Below are 20,230 nucleotides of genomic sequence, written 5' to 3' on the forward strand. Positions count from 1 at the left end.
GTCCCCTCCCGAGTTGTCCCATGGGATGGACTCCAGGCCAGCTCCTCTGGAGAGGCAAGCAACAGTCCCCTCTGCTGGCAAAGGCCACCCAGAGCCACCCAGAGCTCCTTCCAGCCTTGCACCCTCTGGGAGCTGGTGGGATCCCCACGTCCCCCACATCTGGGAGCAGCAATAACAGGGACCCCAGCCCCTCTTTGCATGACAGGGGGGTGTTTTTTTTTTGGTTTTTTTTTTTTTTTCCCGGGTGCTGCCACATCTGTCTCGGTGCCTGGCTGGTGGGAAGGGGGGGATGCCCTGGCTTGGGGGTCCCCGAAGGCATCGGCTTCCCAGCTCATCTCCGGCCAGACATCCTGTCTGGCTCCCTGGTCCCAGCTCTGGTTTGCCTCTTCCAGCCAGGATTGAAATGCCATTAAGCAGCACAGGGAGCGCTGGGATCGGGTAATTCAGCTCCAGGTCCCCAGAGCTCTGGGCAGTGGGGCGATGGAGCCTTGCCGTGCGCCTTCATCCTCCTCCTCCTCCTCGTTTCCACAACACATCTATCCTGAGCTGGCTGGTCCCGCTGCCTGACTGCTGGGCTTTTCCACCAGCTCCCAGTTTCCTCATGCTGTTGGGTGCTGTCTGAGGGTGCTGGCCCCCAGTTTTGGTGTCTGCCGCAAGGCGGCCCTCGGTGCCTGCGGCTACACCGGGAAGTGCCCGAGGGAGCGTTTCCTTCCTCCCTGGCCTTGCTCCCCTCTTCCTCCTCATACCTCTGCTTTGCCTTTTCTCCCTGTGCCCACTCCCCTCTCCTTCAGCCAGCACCAGGGACGGTGGGACCCCGCAGCCCGGGGAGGACTCAGGAGGCTGGGGGCAGGGCTGGGGGGGCACCCCAGGGTGAGGGCATCTGTGTATCCCTTCCTTCTGTGGGATGCTCTGGGTTGGGAGTCACTTGGCGTAGGGACATCTGTGTCCCTGTGGGATGCTCAGGGTCAGAATACCCTGGAGTGGGGATAGCAATGTCCCTGGGAGATGCTGAGGGACAGGAGCCACCCAAGGTGGGGACATCCATGTCCCTGGGGGATGCTTGGGGTCAGACCCCCTGGGGTGGGGACATCCATGTCCCTGGGGGATGCTCAGGGACAGGAGCCACCCAAGGTGGGGACATCCATGTCCCTGGGGGATGCTTGGGGTGAGAATCCCCTGGGGTGGGGACATCCACGTCCCTTGGGGATGCTTGGGGTCAGGATCCCCCAGGATGGGGACATCTGTGTGTCCCCCCCATCCCCTCGGAGTGCTCAGGAGTGGCTGTTTGGCAGCAGCAGAGGTCTGAGGGGGTAGCAGGTTTGAGGGTGCCACAGCCCCCCAGCCCCTGGTGGTGCGTGCCGCCCCAGGGTGGGGGCCCAGCAGGGTGCCAGCGAGCTTGGCACTGGGTGCGTGGCAGGCACTGCTACGTGACTTCGAGCAGGGCTGGAGGAGGGAGGAGGAGGAGGAGGAAGCACAGCTGGGCATTGTGGCCCTTCCAGCCTGGACACAGCTGGGGACTGCCTGGGGCCAGGGGCTGCAGCTGCTGGTTGGGGTCCCCATGGGGCCAGACCCCTTCCCATGCCCTCAGCTGCTGGAGCTGGGCCCGGGGCAATGGGAAGGGCTGGGTGGCCCCTGGCATCTCTGGGGCTGCAGGCAGGGAAGGGGATTCTCTGATGTCTAATAGGGGTTGTGCCCTGCTGCCGCCTTGCTCCTCTCTTGCTCCTTCCAGGAGCTGGATGTCCCGAGGGCTTTGCCCCACCGATGCTGCCGGCCAGGAGGGACGAGCAGCTGCCCTGGGAAGGGGCAGGGAGAGCAGCAGCCCTGGAAGATTTACTCTGAGCCAGCAAGGAAACCCCGGCCAGGCTGCAAACATTTGTTCCCAATTAGGCTGGGGGATGCTCCTTGCTGAGCAGGCACTCTGCGTTTCCCCCAGCCCTCAGCCTTTTGCCGCAAAAGCGCCGGGTGCAGGATGTGACCTCATGGGTTGGGTATGGGGGGGCAGCCGGTGGGTTTCACCCCGGCCCATCGTGGTGTCCAGCCCAGCCCCTGGGCCATGATGCGGCTGCAGAGCGTTGCGGCGTGCATCGCCCGCTGGACTGCACTGCTAACAAGACCATCTCCGCTGCCCGTAATTATTTCCCAGGGCGACGAATGATTAATTCTGCTCAGGAGCTGCGGCTTTCTGCAAACTCACCCCAGCAATTATCTGGCAGGCTCCGTGCTGGCCCCCCCCGGGCAGAGGATGCTCCGTGCCAGAGAAAGTTTGAGGGAGATCTGGTTAAACACCGACACCCCCACCCCGCGATGCTGGCTCATGTCTGCTGCCCTTCTCCCAAGGGGCTTGGGTCTGCAAATGAGGGTCCCCAGCTGCAGGCTGCACCCCACTGGGTGCCCAGGGCACCCAGGTCCTGACAGATCTCTCCAGGAGCAAGCTGCAAGCCACCAAGCCTAGAGATGCATTAATTATCTTGGTCCCTCCGTGACACGGATGCAAGGTGGGTAAACTGAGGCACGGCACATGCTCTCCGCAGGACCGAGCTTGGCTGTGGGTGCTGTGCCGTGAGGTTGGGTCTGGCTGCTCCCACCACCCTTTTGGGGTTGGCAAAGCCCCAGGGTCCCTCCAGCCCCCGGACGGTGCCTCTACCCACGTGGGGACCCATGGCCTTGCTGGCAAAGGGGATTTTGCATGACAAAGCCTCCGCTGGCTACTGGGACCCCCGCCCGTGGCCCCCTCCCCATCCAGCTGAAGCTGCCAAATATTAGAAATAAGCACCCGAAGGGTGTTCAAATGCTGGGGGGGTGGGGGTCATGGTGAGGGGACCCCTTTCTCTGGCTGGGTCTAGGGGAGCCAGTGCCGGCTGCTCCTCCACTTCTGCTGCATCGGGTTAAATAACGTGCCCGGGTTGAGCATCCTCCGCTCGGCATCTCGTGCTGGGTTTGCCAGCTGCCAGGAGGGAGGGAAGGGGAGGGACGAAGCGGCTGCCAACACGGTAATAATTTTTTTTTTTTTTCTTAATTAGGGGAAGGAATAAATATAAAAGGAGGAGGGAAAGGGGAAGGAAGAAAAAAAAAATAGAGACGAGGACACAGACACACACAGAAGACTCCTCTTTTCTTGGTGCCTGCACTTATGCCTGGTGGAGCTCGTCCCCAGCCCTCCTGCCAACCTGCTGCCGACCGCTGCCTGCACTGCCCCGCAGAACCCGCAGCTCAACCCCAGCCGGGGGTCGCGGGGACCCCCCCTCCACGCTGCTCTTCCCCCCACCGCCCAGGAGAAGGGCCGCCGCGGGGCTGCCGCCACGCAGGGAGCAAGGTGGGATGCGGGGAACGCGTTGGGTTTGGCCGATGGTCAACCACGGGGCGACGCGTGGTCCAGCCGGGCGGCCGATGCTGCCGTACTGCGTTCTTCATCTCGATATCCCATTTCACCTCCACACCGGTGGAAAGTAAGAGGAGAGCTGAGCCGGCGTGGGGATGCCCAGAGCTTTTTCCCATGGGATACAGGCACGGGGGGCACAGGGCATCCTCCTGCCCTGCAGCGGTGGATGCTTAAAGCTGGTGGTCCCCCTGGTCCTGCTACGGGGAGGTTTGTCCTTGTCACCGACCCCGCCGGGAGGACAGCATCACGCTGCAAGTTTTTAGGTGTTGGTTTTTTTTTTTTTTTTTTTTTTTTTTAGCGGATCAGCTTGTAGTGGTGCTGACTCTGCAGCGCTGGAGGCAGAGTGGGGGCTGAAGTGGGGGGGGTTCTTGCTAAGTTGGATGAAAAAAGGACTTTGCTGCTGCCTGGTACTGCAGCTTGGAGCCCAGCCCGTCCCGCTGCCCGGCTGGCAGTCGGGCTCAAAGGTGCTGGGGATAAGGGGGATTTTGGGGGTTGTTTGAGCAGCTGCTCCCACGGAAACCTCATTTGGGGACAGCTGCCAGAGGGGTCGGAGGTCCAGCATGGGGCTGGGGTGTCCCATCACGGGGGAGCCCTCCCCATCCATCCTGCAGAGCCTCCGGCTGGGTCCTTGTCCCAAGGAGGTTGCAGTCAGGTTAGGAGTGGAAAGGGAAACTGAGGCACAGGGCTGGGCAGAGGCTTGCACAGAGGCGCAGGGGTCCGGCTCCCCCCTCTCCTGCCTGTTCCCATTCCATGGGGATGTTTTCAGGGATAAAGCTGCCCTGTCCCAGTTTGGGGTGGCTGCAGGGCTCCGCTGCATCTCCCCATCCTCCCCCGGCTCTTGGCTCCATCCCCCAGCTCTACCAGTGTCCCGCTGCAGGGGACAGGGGGGGCTGGGGGAAAATAGAAACATTTTACAGGATTTTCACGGCTTTTCCCTGCCCAGCAGCCCCTGTGTGAACCCCAGAGCCCCCGTGGGGTGCCCCGGGCTGGGGTAGTTTGCTGCAGTCCCCCTCCCGCAGCCGGAGCATTTTGTCCCCGGGATGAAGGGGCTGCCCTTGAGCATCTTCTCCGGGGACCTTTTTTGTCCGAAGCCACCTCCTCTCCCATCCCGCTGACTTTTCCCATCTCAGTCCAACCCAGGACCTGTTGCTCTTCCTTTCAGCTGCCGGAGGGGTGGGAAAAACTCCCTTTGCCCCAGCCTGGAGCCTTTTCCAGCTGCTGGGTGCACGCACGGCAGCGTGAGGGGGATCAGGATGCTTGAGGGCTGCTTTTCAGGGAATGGGTTTAGACTGGGGAAACTGGGAGACTGGGTGATCCTGTGCTGGGAGGGAGGAACTGTGAGTCCACTGGTGAGCGTGCAGAGGGGCTGTGGAGTCCCGACTTAGCGGGTCCCACATGAGCGGTAGTGCTGCTGGTGGTCTGGGGACCCCCCCCATGCTCCACCCCCCATTTCTCCTGTCCCCACCTCATGCCTCAGTTTCCCCACCAGAGCCCCAGAGCCGGGAAAGGCAGGGATGGGTGTGCAAACCTTCATGTGGGTGTGCAACATGCCTGCCCGGCATGTGCTCACATGTCCCTGGGGGTTCCTCCAGGGTCTGCCCCCACCCTCACTTCTCTGTGGGGGGCTGTATCCCCCCAGGCACCCTCCCTGGGCTCCCCCGGCCCCACTGCTGCGGGGAGGGGGTGCACGTCTCCACATCCCAGCCCTGCAACAAGGAACCCCTTTCTCCCTGCTGTGATGGGGGGCTGAGTGGCTCCGGCAGCCGGAGGGACCCCCCCATTCCCCCCACCTGCTTCCGGCCTTTTAAGCTCTGCCAGCGGCTGCTGCCAAGAGGCTGCCGGCTGCTTCCCACTGCATCAACTGCTCCCAGGGGAGCTGGCGTGTCCCCCGGCACCGTCCCGCTCTGGGGACCCCTCTGAGCACAGCTGCACCCCATGGACATCCAGGGTGGGGGCTGGCTCCCGGACCCCAGTTTGCAGCAAGAGAGGAGAGTTTGCAGCAGCCACGTGTGGGATGGTGAGGGCACAGGTGGGGATGTCGGTACATCCCGGGGGTGGCGGTGGGGTGTCCGAAGGCCTTTGCCAGTGGGGATGGGGCTGCCTGCTCATGCCTGGAGCTGGGCCAGGCGCTGCCTGTGGCTGCTGACTCATTCTGCAGCTGAGCATCCCTGGAAAGCCACCGCTCCACTGCCTGCCCCCCCTCCGGCTCGCTGCGGGCTGGCAGGGCACCTTGTGAGCCGGGATGAGCAACCATCACGTGGAGGGGACGAGGGGGCTGGGGAGGAGAAAGCCCCTCGCCAGAAATGGAAGGGATCCGACCCTCGGCCATCCCCTTGCAGCATCTCCTGCCTTTCACCCTGGTCCAGGTGCTGCAGCCCCAAATCACCTCGGCCCCGTGTTCAAGGAGCTGCCTCGGAAAGCGGGGCTGAGCTCAGGGGAGAACAGAAGATGACTCCTGTCCCAAAATAGACTTCGGCTCCATTTTCCACCTAGTTTCCCATGGAAATGGAGGTTAGACGGCCGCACCGCTCGCCCGCGTGCCTGCGCCTTGGTCTGTCCCCAGCAGCTCCAGAGCTCCGAGGTCTCGGAGATAACGGAGCCCCTTGAGCTGCTGCCATCCCCCCCGCTGACCTTTTTGTCTGCCTTTCTCTAGTCCTGCTCCCAGCTTTTCCTTCACAGGGTGTGGGCTGAAAACTTTTCCAGGAAAAAAAACCCCAAAAACCAACCAAAATTCCAACTCCAAACATGGTCCAAGAGTCTCCTGCCATCACAGGACTCCAGGATCTCAGGGCATCGCCCATGGGCAGGGTGAAACTGGATTTAACTCTCTCTGCATCCCATTCCCGGTGCCAGGGATAGGCATGGGATGGGGGCAGACACCTGCTCACCCCAGTTTGGCCCATTCCTGCCGAGTTTTAGCACTAGAATTGCCTCCCTGGGGCTTCATGGCTGCTGCTCACGCCACCGCGGTGCCTTGGGAACGGTAAGAAAAGGCACCCGCGACAAAAGTCTTCTGCGCTTGGCTGCCCAGGGGGACGGCAGCCACCCCCCCGCGCTGGACCCTGGCCATGGGCAACCGAGCGGGAGGGTTTTGTGCCTCGCTCCAGAGCTGTGGGGCTGAATTCAAATGATCTGGCCCATGCAGAGAAAAGCCCTGGCTTGGCTCTGGCACCGCTGGCCCTGACCTGGGAGATGGGGCTTTGGCTGCCCCTGCTGAGCTGCTGGGAAAGGGGTGGTCCATGGTGGGCACATGATGGTCTATGGCCACATGATGGTGATGGTGCTAGGGGCTGTACATCTGTGGATGCATGGAGCTAGGGGCTGTACGCCCATGGTGCTTGGTGCCAGGGGCTGTGCATGCATGGTGCATGGAGCTAGGGGCCATGCATGCATGGTGCATGAAGCTAGGGTCTGTATGCCCATGGTGCTTGGTGCTAGGGGCCATGCATGCATGGTGCATGGAGCTAGGGGCCATGCATGCATGGTGCTAGGAGCCATATGCCCATGGTGCTTGGTGCTAGGGGCTGTGCATGCATGGTGCATGGAGCTAGGGGCCATGCACGCATGGTGCTAGGAGCTGTATGCCCATGGTGCTTGGTGCTAGGGGCTGTGCATGCATGGTGCATGGAGCTCGGGGCTGTATGTCTACAGTGCATGGATCTAGGGGCTGTGCATGCATGGTGCTTGGTGTCAGGGGCTGTACATTCATGGTGCATGGAGCTCGGGGCTGTATGCCCATGGTGCTGGGTGCCAGGGGCTGTGTGTGCATAATGCATGGTGCCAGGGGCCGTGCATGCATGGTGCATGGTGCCAGGGGCCGTGCATGCATGGTGCATGGTGCTAGGGGCCGTACACCCATGGTGCATGGTGCTAGGGGACATAGGTCCCTGGTGCGTGGGGGCAGGGGTTGCATGCCCGTGGTGCTTGGGGCTGTACATTCATGGGGCCAGGGGCCGTGGGTGCAAGGGCTGGGGGCTGTCTGTATTCACAGCCTTGCCCTGGTGCATTGGTCCCACGGGCAAGCTCAGGGAGGACCGTTCGCAGAGGGAGGCAGGCGATGGGGACAGCCTCCCATCAGGCTGGCTGGCCCTGGCAGCCAGCAACCTGGCCCAGGGAGTGCTGTGAAGGTGCCAAATCCGCTTCTGTGGCTGCCGAAATCAATGCAGCACAAAGAGCTCATAAATTCAAAAGCTGCTCCGAGTCGCCGACTTGCTGCGCTCCCGGCCCGGGGAACCTTATGGTGCATCCCCGGTACAGGGGGGCTGAGGAAACCCCCCAGCCCCCTGAGGAACCTCTGCAGAGGGGGTACCATGGGGGCTGTGCTCCCCTACACCATGCAGGGGCATCTCCCCTCATCCCCAGCATCAGCCTCCTGTCCAGATGTCTGCAGGAGGCTGTGGGCAGCTGGACCCCCTCCAGGACATGCCCAGTGTCCCCAGCAGCCCCTTGTGCTGCTCCCCACGGAGGGCTGGGGACAGCAGTACTAGCCACTGGGCTCTCCTTTCAGCGCCGGTCCCCAGCCCTCTGGCGAGAGCCCTTTGTGCCAGGCAGCCTTGGGAGAGGCCGGGGACATAATGGCTGCTTTGCTTGGTCCCAGTTTTCCCAGCCTGCGCGCGGGGAACCTCTGGCGTGAGCTGAATGGCAAAGAGAACCCCTCCTGCTCCTTCCCTCCCCCCTCTGCCCCATGCTTTGTGTGCCCTCAGCCATCCCCCCGGCAGCTCGCTGACCTCAACCCCCTCTACACACCCCGTCCCTGTCCCCCCGCACGTGCACGAGCTCACGCACAGGCATGTGCACGCCTGCACGTGTGCAGGCTGCAACACGCATGCAGGAGCACGAGCGCGCACACGCACGCCCTGCTTGCACGCTCGCCTCCCCAGCCTGTTCGCTGCTTCTTCCCTGCTGAACACCAGCTATTAAAAAAACCCAGCACAATCTTGCGGAGGTTTTTGACGGTGATGGCGCAGCCCCCGGTCTGGCATCGCCTCCCTGCTGGCCAGGGCCAGGCTCTGGGCTCAGACTTTCCGCCCTGTCAGGGCCAGGCTGGGATCTGCTGTCTCCAGAGGACCCACCTCCCTGGGAAGACTGGTGGGGCTGGATGGGGACCCAGTGGCGCCCAGCCAATGGTCCTGGTTGGTCATGATGTCTCCTTCCTCCTGTTAAGCAGGGCACATTTTCTTCTCTTCCCTCTCCTTTCCACCATCCAAAGTCCAGGTTGCCCTGTGGCCGTGTCGGTGCCAGGCTCTCCCTCTGTGCCCCACCACCCCATCCCCACACGCGTGGGCTGGGGTCTCTCCTGGACCCCTCCTCCTCATGCAGCAAAGGGACAAAACTCAGGTTTTTGATGAGTCTTTGGATCTGAAGCACAGCTGGTGGCTTTTCTTCCTCCCTTTGCAGGGCAGAGGATGGCCGCAGCCCTCCCGCTGCTGCTGCTCTGGGTGTTTATCCCCACGGTGGTCCCGGAGGTGTTTGGCCCTGGAGATGGCACAGGTAACGCGGCATCATCACGGCATCATGCACTGCTCCCTGCCCTGTGGGTGCACTGTGGCAGGGGTCCCGGGGCGGGGGGCGGGGATGAACACCCCATGCTGGTCCTGCTCATGGTTCCTCTCTTCTCTCACCCAGAGGACCTCAAGGCGCTGCAGGTCTCCATCCCACGCCACCCAGTTCTGGATGCCGTGCTGGCAGGCGACATCACCATCCCCTGCCTCATCACCTACCTCGGCCCCCAGCCCACCGCCGGCACTGCCGGCCGCCGCGCAGTCCTGGGAACCCCCCGGGTCAAGTGGACCTTCATCTCTGAAGGCAGGGAGGTGGAGATCTTGGTAGCTCGGGGGGACAGGGTGAAGGTGAGCGAGGACTATCGCCTCCGCGCCTCCCTGCCCATCTTCCACCAGCGCTACACCAACGCCTCCCTGCTGCTCACCGAGCTGCGGCCCAATGACTCGGGGATCTACCGCTGCGACGTGCAGCACGGCATCGAGGACGGCCATGACATCCTCGACGTCAAAGTCAAAGGTACCTCAAGGTGGGGAGCGGTGGGAATCGGGGTGGGGGGCACCCAGGTGTCCTCTGCTGGCTCAGCAACTCCCTCCTACACCTGGATGCAGATGCACCCATGCAGTGGGAGGTTGCTGTAAAGGTGTACCTGGGTGCAGTGGGGGCTGCGCTGCTGCAATGGTTCACCCAGGTGCAGATACACCCGTCTGGGTGGGGGGCTGCTGCAAAGGTGCATCTGCACCCATGCAGGGGGGACAACACACATGGCCCCTGCTGCAGTGGTGCACCTGAGTGCAGATGCACCCATGCAGTGGGAGGTTGCTGCAATGGTGCACGCAGATGCGGATGCACGTGTGTGGTTGGGGGGCTGCTGCAATGGTGCAGATGCACCCATGCAGTGGGGGCTGCTGCAATGGTGCACCCAGGTGCAGGTGCACCCTTGTGGGTGGGGGCTGCCGCGAAGCCCCTCGCCCACGCCCATGTCCCTCCCCACAGGGGTGGTGTTTCATTACCGGGAGGGCTCCATGCGCTACGCTTACACCTTCGCCGAGGCGCAGGAAGCTTGTGCCAGGATCGGCGCCCACATTGCCACCCCCGAGCAGCTGTACGCTGCCTACCTCGGCGGCTACGAGCAGTGTGATGCTGGCTGGATTGCTGACCAGACCGTCAGGTGGGCACCACCACTGCGTGGGCATCGTGCCCGTTGCCTCCCTCTCCATCCTCCCGCGAGTCACCAGCCCTCCCCTCTGCTTTCCTGCCCCAGGTACCCCATCCACACACCCCGTGAGGCCTGTTACGGAGATATGAATGGCTTCCCCGGGGTGAGGAATTACGGGGTGGTGGACCCAGAGGACATGTACGATGTGTACTGCTACGCCGAGGACCTCCCAGGTACCTGCGGTGCCACCAGCCCTGTGTGCCCTCCCCCGCTTCAGTGGCTGCTCTAACTCGCCCCCATAACCCGCTGTAAAACCCAAGTGCAAAAGCTGCTCTGAGCTGCAGGCGTTGGCTCCGGAACCTCTGAGCTCTGCAAAACTTTGGGCACTTTGATGCATGCAAGCGCAGGGGCTTGCCGCGCTGCTTTCCAAAGCGTCTCTCGTTTGGTTTTGCGGGATGCAGGATTGTCCTGCCCACCAGCCGGTGTCCATCCGTGGCCTCAGGGCTGGAGGGTGCTCAGCCAGGCTGGCAGTGTGCCGTGGGTACTGCGCTGCGTGGTGTTTTGGGGTTCGGGCAAGCCGACACTGCGTTTTGCATGCACTGGGGTGCTGCATGTCCTGCATCCTGCCTGGCTGGCTGTGTGCGGGGTGGCTGGTCCCTCCTGCGGGCCCTGATGGGGGTCCCCCTCCAACGGCTGCTGTGGGATTGGTTGGGGTGATGCCAGGCAGGGATGCGGTGCAGTCGTTGGTGCGTGGGGCGACAGGCGCTGGGATGGGGACACCAGTGCGGTGACGGGGGCTGGCACGCAGCGTGCCTTGGGATAGTGGTCTCCATCCCTTCTCAGCATGAAACGCCACCACAGGGTCTGCTGGGCTTGTAGGTCCCTTTAGAAATATCCAGTATGTGGATTGCGCTGTGCAGGGCACCGAGTTGCTCCTCTACAGTCCTTTTCATGGATGCTTTAAAGTCTCAGCTCCGTCAGCGAGGGCAGGTACCCAGCGTGGCACGGGGGCTGCAGCCGTGCCCACACTGCTGTTGTTGTGTGCATGTGCCAGGAGACCGGAGGCAGGCAGGGATGCAGGCAGGGATGCAGGTAGGGCCCTCCAGCCCCCAGTTCTCCTTGTGAGGACCATGCTGGAGGTCTCCAACTCCAAGCCAGCTCCTGGGGTCGTGCAGAGAGTGGAGGAGGCGAGGGGGCTCCCTGAGCCCATGCCCCCCTCCCCAGCTCTGATGCCTGTCTCCTTCCTCTCTTCGCAGGGGAGATCTTTTTGGAGACAGCCCCAGACAAATTCACGCTGGAGGAGGCGGCGGCGCGCTGCCGGGCACTGGGCACGGAGCTGGCGAGCACGGGGCAGCTCTACGCCGCTTGGAGCGCGGGGCTGGACGCCTGCAGCCCTGGCTGGCTGGCCGATGGCAGCGTCCGCTACCCCATCGTCACCCCCCGGGAACGCTGCGGTGGGGCTTTGCCGGGCGTCAAAACCATCTTCCTCTTCCGCAACCAGACGGGATTCCCCGATGCCCAGAGCAGATACGATGCATACTGTTTCCGAGGTAAAGAGGGGCACCCCCAGCCCCATGGGTGCTCCCAGGCAGGGACCAGCGTGAGGTTTTGGGAAGCCTCCGGGCAGGGGTCTGGGTGCCCGGTGGGTGCAGGGTGCCAGCTCCAGCCCACCCATGCGCTGCGCGTGGGGTGCAGCAGAGCTGGGAGGTCCTGCAGGCTTGGGATCGCATCGGGATCCCCGCGTGCTCTCCATGCCATGCACCGTGATATTGCAATAGAGCAGGGGTGATTTGTCTCAGTCGTGCACATCAGCCTGCTATAACAGGTTAGGGATGCTTTGCATGGTCTCCATGTTGCGTGCCACTATATCGTGACAGGGGAGTGATAACCTGCATGGTCCTGATATTGCATGCCGATAGATTGTGATAGAGGAGAGATGCTCTGCATGGTCTCAATAGTGCATGCTGATATATCGTGACAGAGTAGGGATGCCCTGCACGTCCTCAGTACTGCACACCGATCTATCGCGACAGAACAGGGATGTCCTGCGTGGCACTGTTGGTCTATGTGAGCTGCGTGGGCATGGCTCCGGGATGGTTCATGCCGGCCAGGGAGGCATTGCTGGGTCCCTGCGAGCTGCTGGAGGCAGCCTGCGAGGCTGGTGGTGGGCAATATGTCCCAGCGGTGACAAGGACCCGAGACCCGCGGGCAGCGGCGCTGAGCTGCTGGGGTGCCCTGCACGCTGGTGGCCGTGAGCGATAAGCCAGGAGGTGATGAGCAAGGATGGAGAGTGGCAGGGATAACGGGCAGGGAGGGAGGAAGAGCAACCCATCTGTTCCTCCTTCCTGGTCCCACATCTCTGTGCATCCCCTGGTCCCATATCTCTGTGCATCCCCTCGGGGGCTGGTGGGGTGGGGAGGCTCTCCCCTGGATCGACTGGATGCCACGCATCTCTGTGCCTCAGTTTCCCCACCTCTTGGCAGGGAAACCCATGGGTTAGGCAGGATGGACCCGTCCCATGAAGCCGCCACCCCTGTAACCTACTAACTCCCCACGCACGTCTGTACTCCCTGAGATGGGGATGGGGGTGTGGAGAAGGACCCCCCAGGGTGGGGGTGCCAGCGTGCATTGAGGTTTAGGGTTTGCTGGAGGGGGAGGAGGAGAAGAAGGGACAGCTGCTGTCGGGAAGGGCAGGGATGAGCAGAAAATGCTGCAAGTGTAAAATTCGGCGCTGCCTGGCCGCCTGCCGAAGCCACCAGCCTTGGCCCAGCAGCTGTGGGGGGAGCTGGACTGGAGCACGGCTCTGGGGCCAGCGCAAGTGGTGTAAATCAGCATCGCCTCGGGGAAACAGGGCTCAGGGTCTGACCCTGCTGCCTGCTGCCAAGCCCCACAGCCCGCAGCGCCTGGGGAGGGCCCGATCCTGCCCTGTGCTGACCCTGCTAGAGGGGAAAGAAGAGGTCGAGGAGAGCTGGGTCCCCGCCCGGGTGCCAGGCTGTCCCCAGGGCTCCAGCCCCACGCCGGGGCGAGGGCATCTCTGCCTGCCACGGGGCCAGGCCAGGGCGGTAATATCCCACTTTCTTTCTGCCCACAGAAGGGACAAACTCTTTCCCTGAGGCTGCAGGAAAATACGGAGCCCGAGAGCCCGAGGGCCTCCAGGAGATTGTTACAGTGGCAGAAAAGCTGGAGGAGCTGCAGCTGCCCAAAGCGCAAGTGGAGATTGAGTCGCGAGGGGCTATATACGCCGTCCCTTTCTTTAAGGACCCTGAGCTGGAAAAGCCGAGCCCGTCCCCCGAAGACGCACCAGGGCCAGGGGCCCAGCACCCCCCGCTAGATACCTCCGTGTCCTCAGGTCACCCACTGCGTCCCCCTTCCCCACGGCCCCGGCCGTCCCCCAGCCAGGCGTCCCACTTAGCTGTGCTGCAAAACTGGGGAGCCCAGCCCCTGTGGTGGCAGGGACAGCTGGGGACAAGCCAAGCAGCCAGTGCCAGGGTTCGGGGTGCAGAGAAGAGCAGCAGGGATGGAGGTGCCAGGATGGCAAGGAGAGGTCAGAGGCACCCATGGGTGCTCGGGTCACCCCAGCCATCCCCGTCCCGGAGCACCCATGGCCAGGGCACCGGTGTCTTGGTGTAGGGTTGTGCACAAGTCCCTGGCGTGGGGACATCTGCCTGTCCCTCCCTTGGCCGGGGTCCAGCATGCAGGGTCAGCGCCGGACCGTGGTTTAGCCGTGTAAAAAGCTGGAGCAGGGAGATGGTGGCCGCAGGGAGAGGAGGCCAGACGCGGCAGCGAGGGGCTGAGCGTGGGCCCTGCCACAGGGAAGCTTGTGCCAGGGCTGGGCTTGGCAGTGGCCGAGCCAGAGCTCAGTCTGCCGTGCCGATTCAGCGGGGACAATGTCACGCAGGCTCAGGGTCATTTTTGTCTCCCTGGGCATCTTTGCGCTGGCGTCACCACCCTGCCCCCAGCTCTGCCCACCGTGGGCAGGATCTGCAGCGCTGGCGGGCGATGCCGGTGCCGGTGCCCCGCGGTCTGGCTGGCTCCCCGGTGCCGGTGTCTCACCGCCTTTCTGCCTTGCCCTTTGCAGAGGAGGAACAGGGAGCAGCGCTGGGCAGGGACCCTGGCAGCACATCGGCGGAGACCCCCGGCAGAGGGCAAGACCCCAGCCAGCCCACGGAGCCGGATGGAGCTGCTGGCACACAGACACCCTCCATGTCCCCCCAGGCGGGTGCAGAGGGACCCAGCGGTGCCCCGTCCCCATCGGGGGCCACAGCAGGTGATGCAGAACCTTCCGAAGGGTCTTCCCAGCCGCCCAAGCCCACTGCCCCCACGCGTCACCCCGACCGGCCCCAGGATGCTGTGGGGCGCCCAGCCCACACTGCCAGCCCCGGCGCACCTGGGCACCGGGTGACGTTGCCGATCAGTGCCACTTCTGCCACCTCGACAGATAGCCAAGAACCTGGTGGGATCCCCCGCAACGGCCACGAGTCCGGTGGGGTGAGCACCCCCACCGCTGAGGATGCTGAGCTCTCGGGAGATGTGGTCGAAAGCCTTGGGGTGTCCCCACTGCCCCCCGCACCCTTGCAGCCGCAGGAGGAGGGAGAGGAGCAGTCGGGGGCCCTGTGGCTCCCCTCGCCTGCGGCCCCGGGGGACGGGAGCACTATCCCCGTGGCAGAGGCAACAGCGGTCACACCGTGGCACGAGGAAGTGCCTGGCAGCAGCAGCGTGCCGGCCACGGGAGGCGAGGATGCTGTGCCACGACCCCCCGGTACTGACAGCGTGATGCCCACTGCATCGTCAGAAGAGGAGGAGGAGGAGGAAGTGGAGGAAGGGCAACCCGCTCCCTCCGTTGCAACCGTGGAGGGTTTCCTTGCAGCCGTTCCCGGAGAACCAGGTGGGACCCGCAGGGATGGCCTCACCTCTCCCCGTACCAGCGGTTCCGGGGTGACCCTGGCTGGGACCCCATCGGGGGACCCAGCCCCCAGCACGGCCGCTCCCCTGCCTGCCCTCCCCACCGAGCGGGCCAGTGTCGGGGCGGGCAGCCGCTCGGCCGGGGGTCCCCGCCGTGCCACCCTTGCCCTCGGGGCAGCCCTCCTGGCTGCTCTGTGGCACTAGAGAAAGCCAAGACCTTTCCTTCACGCTGCGTTTCCCTCTGTCCGTCCGTCCGTCCGTCTGTCTCTCCTCTCTCTCTCCATCCTCCTCAGCTGGGTAAGGGAAGGTTACAGGTCCGGAGAAGCACATATTTGTCAAACAAATTGGTCCGAGCTCCGCATGCACTTAAATCTCTTCTACTTCTGTGAAGTGTTTTAATGACTGTTTCCATGAAAAAACAAAAAACAAAAAAACCAAAAAAAAAAACCACCAACAAAAAAGAAAATCTAAAGAAGGCCCCAAACCCTACTCTGACTAACAGTGATACTAATAAAGGGAATTAAAAGCTTTCTAGAACAAGCATCTCGGCTAGCTCTTCCCTTCGTCCTTGCGCCTGCTGCCTCGCTGCCCGCCCACGTGCCTCCCCCACTGACGAACTAATCCCCCGGCCCCCACAAACCTGCGTCGTGTCCCCCGGGAGCGGGGTGGCTGGGACCCTGTGTCAAGGGGGTGGGTGGGATGCGGCTGCTTTGCATCCTCCGTGTGGCCCCTCCGGGGATGGCTCCCCCCGTGCTGCCCCAGGTGGAGGGACAAGGGCTGAGTGGTGTGAGCCAGGGAGGGGGGGGGGCTTCCTACCCCCCGGAGCTGGGGGGGGCACCCATGGGACATGGGGTTCAGAACCCCGCCAAGAGCAGCCGCCTCATGCAGTCCTTGATGGCCAAGTGCCCCAAAATTGCTGTGCCCCACCCAAGGAGCGCAGACCCCCCCCCCGGCCCAGCCCCGCTCCCCCCACATGGGGACTGAGACAGGCGGGCTGTGGGTGCACAAACCGCCACAAGCGGGTGTCACCCACCCCCCAGCGCCCACGCTGGGATGCTCCCAGCTCCGGTGCCTCTTACAGCAGCCAAGCCCTTGCCCCTCTGCCCTCCCAGCTCCCTGCACCGAGCGGACTGCACGGGGTCTCTGCTCCCCTTGGCCTGGCAGTGCCGTGGCGCCGAGGATGCTCCGTGGCGGGTGGCCGGATCACGGGGCAGCTGCCTTTGCCCTGGCCAGGAGCGATGCTCAGAAAGTGCCGTTTGTGTGGTGGGAGAGCCCTAAATAGCTCATCCCGCTCCATGCCTCGGTCTGCTGGGGGTGAGCTGGATGTCCCGAGTGCCCCGCCGGCACCTTGCTGGGAGGTGGTGGTGCACGGGGATGGGTGAGGATGGCAGCGTTGTCCTTGGCACAGCCCCACCAAGCCAAGGACCATGAAATGGGGCATCGTTAGGCTGGAGGGTGTCAAGGACTTTCCATCTCCACTCCGCCAGCGCTGGCGGCAGCCCTTAATCACACTCTTGAGCCAGGGCTGGGAGCACACGATGTGCTCCGGGCACCTTAATGACCGTAACGGGCTGATGGAGATGTGCGGGTTGGGGACGGCTCCGGCTGAGTTATCAGCCCTGGCCAGGCTGAAGGTGACAAGAGAGGGACAGGCGCGAGGCTCACCTTGCTGCCAGGCTGAGGACGTGCGGCTGGGATGTGCTGAAGGGTTTGTCCTTTGCACGTTCCCCTCCTAAAACACATTTGCTTCATCATGCCAGGGGACAGCAGGAGCCGTCTCCGGGTGGCAGGAGCAGGCCAGGGGCTGGCACGGCAGCGAGCCCACTGATGCGGAGGGCAAGAGCATCCAGCTCATGTCCCCGTGCCCTGGGGGAAGGCCAAAGCCCCAGGTCTCGCCAGCTCTGGGCCAGGGCGGTGGAGCTGTGTGCATCCCATAGACCAAGGGCAGACGGGACGGCTCTGGCCATGTCACCGTGTGCCCCACCGAGTCCTTCTCCTGCCCCAGACTTGGTGCCTTCAGTGGTCAGATCAGCGACCTGATCGCTATGGGGCTCCTCAGCACAGAGAGGAGGTTTTAACGATGCTGGGCACTAACGATGTCCCCAGCTCCGAGGTGAGGAAGGCTGCGTGTGCCTTGCAGGTGGCTGCATCCCCAACCCCTGCCTGAACGGAGGGACCTGCACGGAGGACGGCGCCCGCCTCGCCTGCCTGTGCCTGCCCGGCTACGGAGGCAGCAGCTGTGAAAGACGTGAGTCCCCAAGTCCCACCGCGGCCCCTGCCGAGTCCCCGCTGCAGCCTCGGCCCAGGAGACATAAATGTGGGGAAATGAGGTTTTGGGGTTGGGCTGGTGAGCTGGGCTCCCTCCCCTTGACCCTCTCCTCTCTCCCTCCTCGCTCCCCGCTGTGGCTCAGCGCTGGAGAAGTGCAGCCCCGGCTGGGACAGCTTCCAGGGAGCCTGCTACAAGCACTTCTCCACCCGGAGAAGCTGGGAGGATGCGGAGGGCCAGTGCAGGCATTACGGGGGACACCTGGCCACCATCCTGACGCCCGAAGAGCAGGACTTCATCAACGGTAAGTGACATTGCTGCATCCCCCCTCCCCAACCCCCAGCCCTCTGCCCAGGGGACCCTCAGCATCCCTCGGAGCTGGGCTTTGAGTTTTAAACTCTGAGCCCTGCCCCGCTGTGCTGAGGTGGAGGCAGGCACAGTCGAGGGAAGGCAAAGAAAGCAAAGAATCAAGGAAATAGATACGATGGGCTGACCAAAGCGTGGTTAGATGCCCACTGGCCACTTGGCTAGTGAGAGGTAGGGGAAACGTGACAGAGAGCAGGATCACTGGGCTGAGGGAGGATGGATGGATGGACATGTAGATGGACAATGGCAGGTAGATACATGGATAGACATGGGAGCAGGTAGATAGATACATAGACATGGGAGAAGGTGGGTAGATACATGGATAGACACAAAAGAAGATGGATAGATGCATGGATAGACACGGGAGCAGGTGGATAGCTACACAGATAGACGCAGGAGCAGGCGGATGGATACATGGATAGACATGGGAGCAGACAGATAGATCCATGATGGGTGGACGGACCTGGCAGAGGGTTGGACACGTGCAAATAAATTTGAAGGCAAAGCCACAACCTGCCTGAAACAGATGTGGGCGGAGGGGCGGGGGGTGGGGTGGGGAATGCAGAGTGAGGCAGAGCAGGGGACAACGGCGGTGGGGACCGGGCAGAGAGCGAAGAGGCTTGGAGGGATGTGAGGGTGACGGACAGGCAGGGACAGGCAGGAACAGGCAGGGACAGGCAGACACCTGCAGGGCCAGGCAGGAACTGGCAGGACCAGGCAGGAACAGTCAGGGACCTGCAGGGACAGGCAGGGACAGGCAGGGACCTGCAGGGTCAGGCAGGGGCAGGCAGGAACAGGTAGGAACAGTCAGGGACCTGCAGGGACAGGCAGGGACAGGCAGGGACCTGCAGGGCCAGGCAGGGGCAGGCAGGGGCAGGCAGGAACAGGCAGGAACAGGTAGGAACAGTCAGGGACCTGCAGGGCCAGGCAGGGCCAAGTAGGAACAGGCAGGGACCTGCAAGGACAGGCAGGGACCTGCAGGGACAGGCAGGGGCAGGCAGGGACAGGCAGGGACAGGCAGGGATGGGCAGGGGCAGGCAGGGACCTGCAGGGACAGGCAGGGGCAGGCAGGGACAGGCAGGGACAGGCAGGGCTGTGGGGACACAGGGCTCTGCCGCCCTCTCCCGGCCAGCCCCGTTCCGCCGCTCCCCGGGGGTGCAGGGTGGGGGCTCCCGCTGTGACCCCTGGTCCCCAGAACCTCCCTGCACCCCCAGATGGGGACACCCCCACCTCCCCGCACTCACCCCCAACCTCCCCGAATTCAGCCTCCAGTTGCCTTGAGCCCCCTCCTGACAGGCAGTGTTGGAGGGCCTGGCTGTGCCCCCCACCCCCAACACTCCCCTGCCCCCCCAGACCAGTACAGGGAGTACCAGTGGATCGGCTTGAACGACCGGACCATCGAGGGGGATTTCCAGTGGTCCGATGGGAGCCCTTTGGTAAGTCGGGCTGCCAGCCCTCGTGTGCCCCCCCAAGGAGAAGACACCCCCCCTCTGCCAGACACCTCGTGATCCTTCTCCATCACCTGGGAACATGCCGGCGGGATGGGTCTGAGCATCCTTAGGGGTGCCAGCGCTGAGCCAGACCCCAGGGTTTGGGGTCCCAAGGCCATGCTAAGGGGCATGGAGGTGGGACCCCATTCCTGATGGGGGGGTCACGGCCAGGAGGCTGCGGATGGGTGCATGCTGGTGTGCCCCCCCACCCTGCCTGGCTTAAAGGGTGGGCTGGGGTGCCCTGTGCACCCCATCCCACCTGTCCCCCCAGCTCTACGAGAACTGGCACCACGGGCAGCCCGACAGCTACTTTCTCTCCGGGGAGAACTGCGTGGTCATCGTGTGGCACGACGGGGGCCAGTGGAGCGACGTGCCCTGCAACTACCACCTCTCCTACACCTGCAAAATGGGGCTGGGTAAGCCGTGCCCCCCCCCCCGCATCAGCCCTGCCCCCCCGCCCCAGGCAGGGGGGCTACACCCCTCCATGACCTCAAAGTGGGGGTACCCCACCATCCCCACAGTGGGGAAACGGGTCCTGTGGGGGGGACCTTCAGCTTGTTCAGGGTTTATCAGGGGGGTAGTTTGCTTCAGTTTGGGGGTGCCCCCCCCCGGCTGGCTGCAACACCCCCTTGCCCTCTTCCCCCCCCCCCCAGTGCAGTGTGGGCCACCCCCCTCCGTCACCAACGCTCGCGCCTTCGGCAAACCAAAGCAGCGCTACGAGATCGGCTCCATCACGCGGTACCAGTGCCGCCGCGGCTTCGTCCAGCGCCGCTCACCCATCATCCGGTGCCAGGAGGATGGGACGTGGGAACTGCCCCAGCTAACCTGCCGCCCTGGTGAGCGCGGGGCTCCCCCCAGCTCCCCCTCACCTGCCTTTAGGGCTTTCCCTTCACCTGGGGCTTCTCGTGTCCCCCCTCCAGGCCTGGTTCAGCACCCCCATGACTGAGCGAGTCCCCTGGGCAGAAGCCACCACCTCCCCGGGTCCTGGAGCCGGTGCGGATGGGGACAGCACTGGGACTCCAGCGTGGACCCCGGCGTGGCGTGAAACCTCACTGTATGGTGTCTGCCTCCTTGTTTGTTTTATATCTGTACAAAGAAATCCTAATAACTAAAGATCCCCTGGAAAGGAACCGACAACCACCCGAAATGTAGCACAAGGGCTGTTTTGT

At 63.5% G+C, this 20,230-nt stretch overlaps 1 protein-coding gene across 5 annotated transcripts; it reads left to right on the top strand.

Moving 5' to 3' along the window:
* Nucleotides 1-253: 253 nt before the first annotated feature.
* Nucleotides 254-20,212, top strand: BCAN (brevican). Of its 5 annotated transcripts, none has more exons than XM_080368871.1 (15): nt 254-3,313; nt 8,777-8,869; nt 9,005-9,397; nt 9,875-10,049; nt 10,143-10,270; nt 11,294-11,587; nt 13,129-13,386; nt 14,116-14,304; nt 14,476-14,922; nt 17,080-17,187; nt 17,351-17,509; nt 18,925-19,007; nt 19,333-19,477; nt 19,715-19,897; nt 19,982-20,212. In XM_080368871.1, the coding sequence occupies exons 2-15, from the start codon at nt 8,785-8,787 to the stop codon at nt 20,005-20,007; spliced, it is 2,673 nt and encodes an 890-aa protein (XP_080224997.1). In that variant the 5' UTR covers nt 254-3,313; nt 8,777-8,784; the 3' UTR covers nt 20,008-20,212. The 5 variants fall into 5 exon arrangements, with proteins under 5 accessions (XP_080224997.1, XP_080224998.1, XP_080224996.1 ...); XM_080368870.1 differs by lacking the exon at nt 254-3,313 and adding an exon at nt 3,355-5,396; XM_080368872.1 differs by lacking the exons at nt 254-3,313; nt 13,129-13,386 and adding an exon at nt 3,354-5,396.
* Nucleotides 20,213-20,230: the final 18 nt, after the last annotated feature.

Source organism: Falco punctatus (assembly GCF_963210335.1).
Source record: "Falco punctatus genome assembly, chromosome: 18".
NCBI classification, from domain to species: domain Eukaryota; kingdom Metazoa; phylum Chordata; class Aves; order Falconiformes; family Falconidae; genus Falco; species Falco punctatus.

What these genes read in the sequence shown, in the direction of transcription:
- BCAN (XM_080368870.1), top strand. Translation starts at nt 5,315, where the DNA reads ATGGACATCCAGGGTGGGGGCTGGCTCCCGGACCCCAGTTTGCAGCAA. An exon ending in CGATGCATACTGTTTCCGAG is followed by an intron (nt 11,588 to 13,128) that starts GTAAAGAGGGGC and finishes TTCTGCCCACAG; the next exon opens with AAGGGACAAACTCTTTCCCT. An exon ending in AGATACCTCCGTGTCCTCAG is followed by an intron (nt 13,387 to 14,115) that starts GTCACCCACTGC and finishes TGCCCTTTGCAG; the next exon opens with AGGAGGAACAGGGAGCAGCG.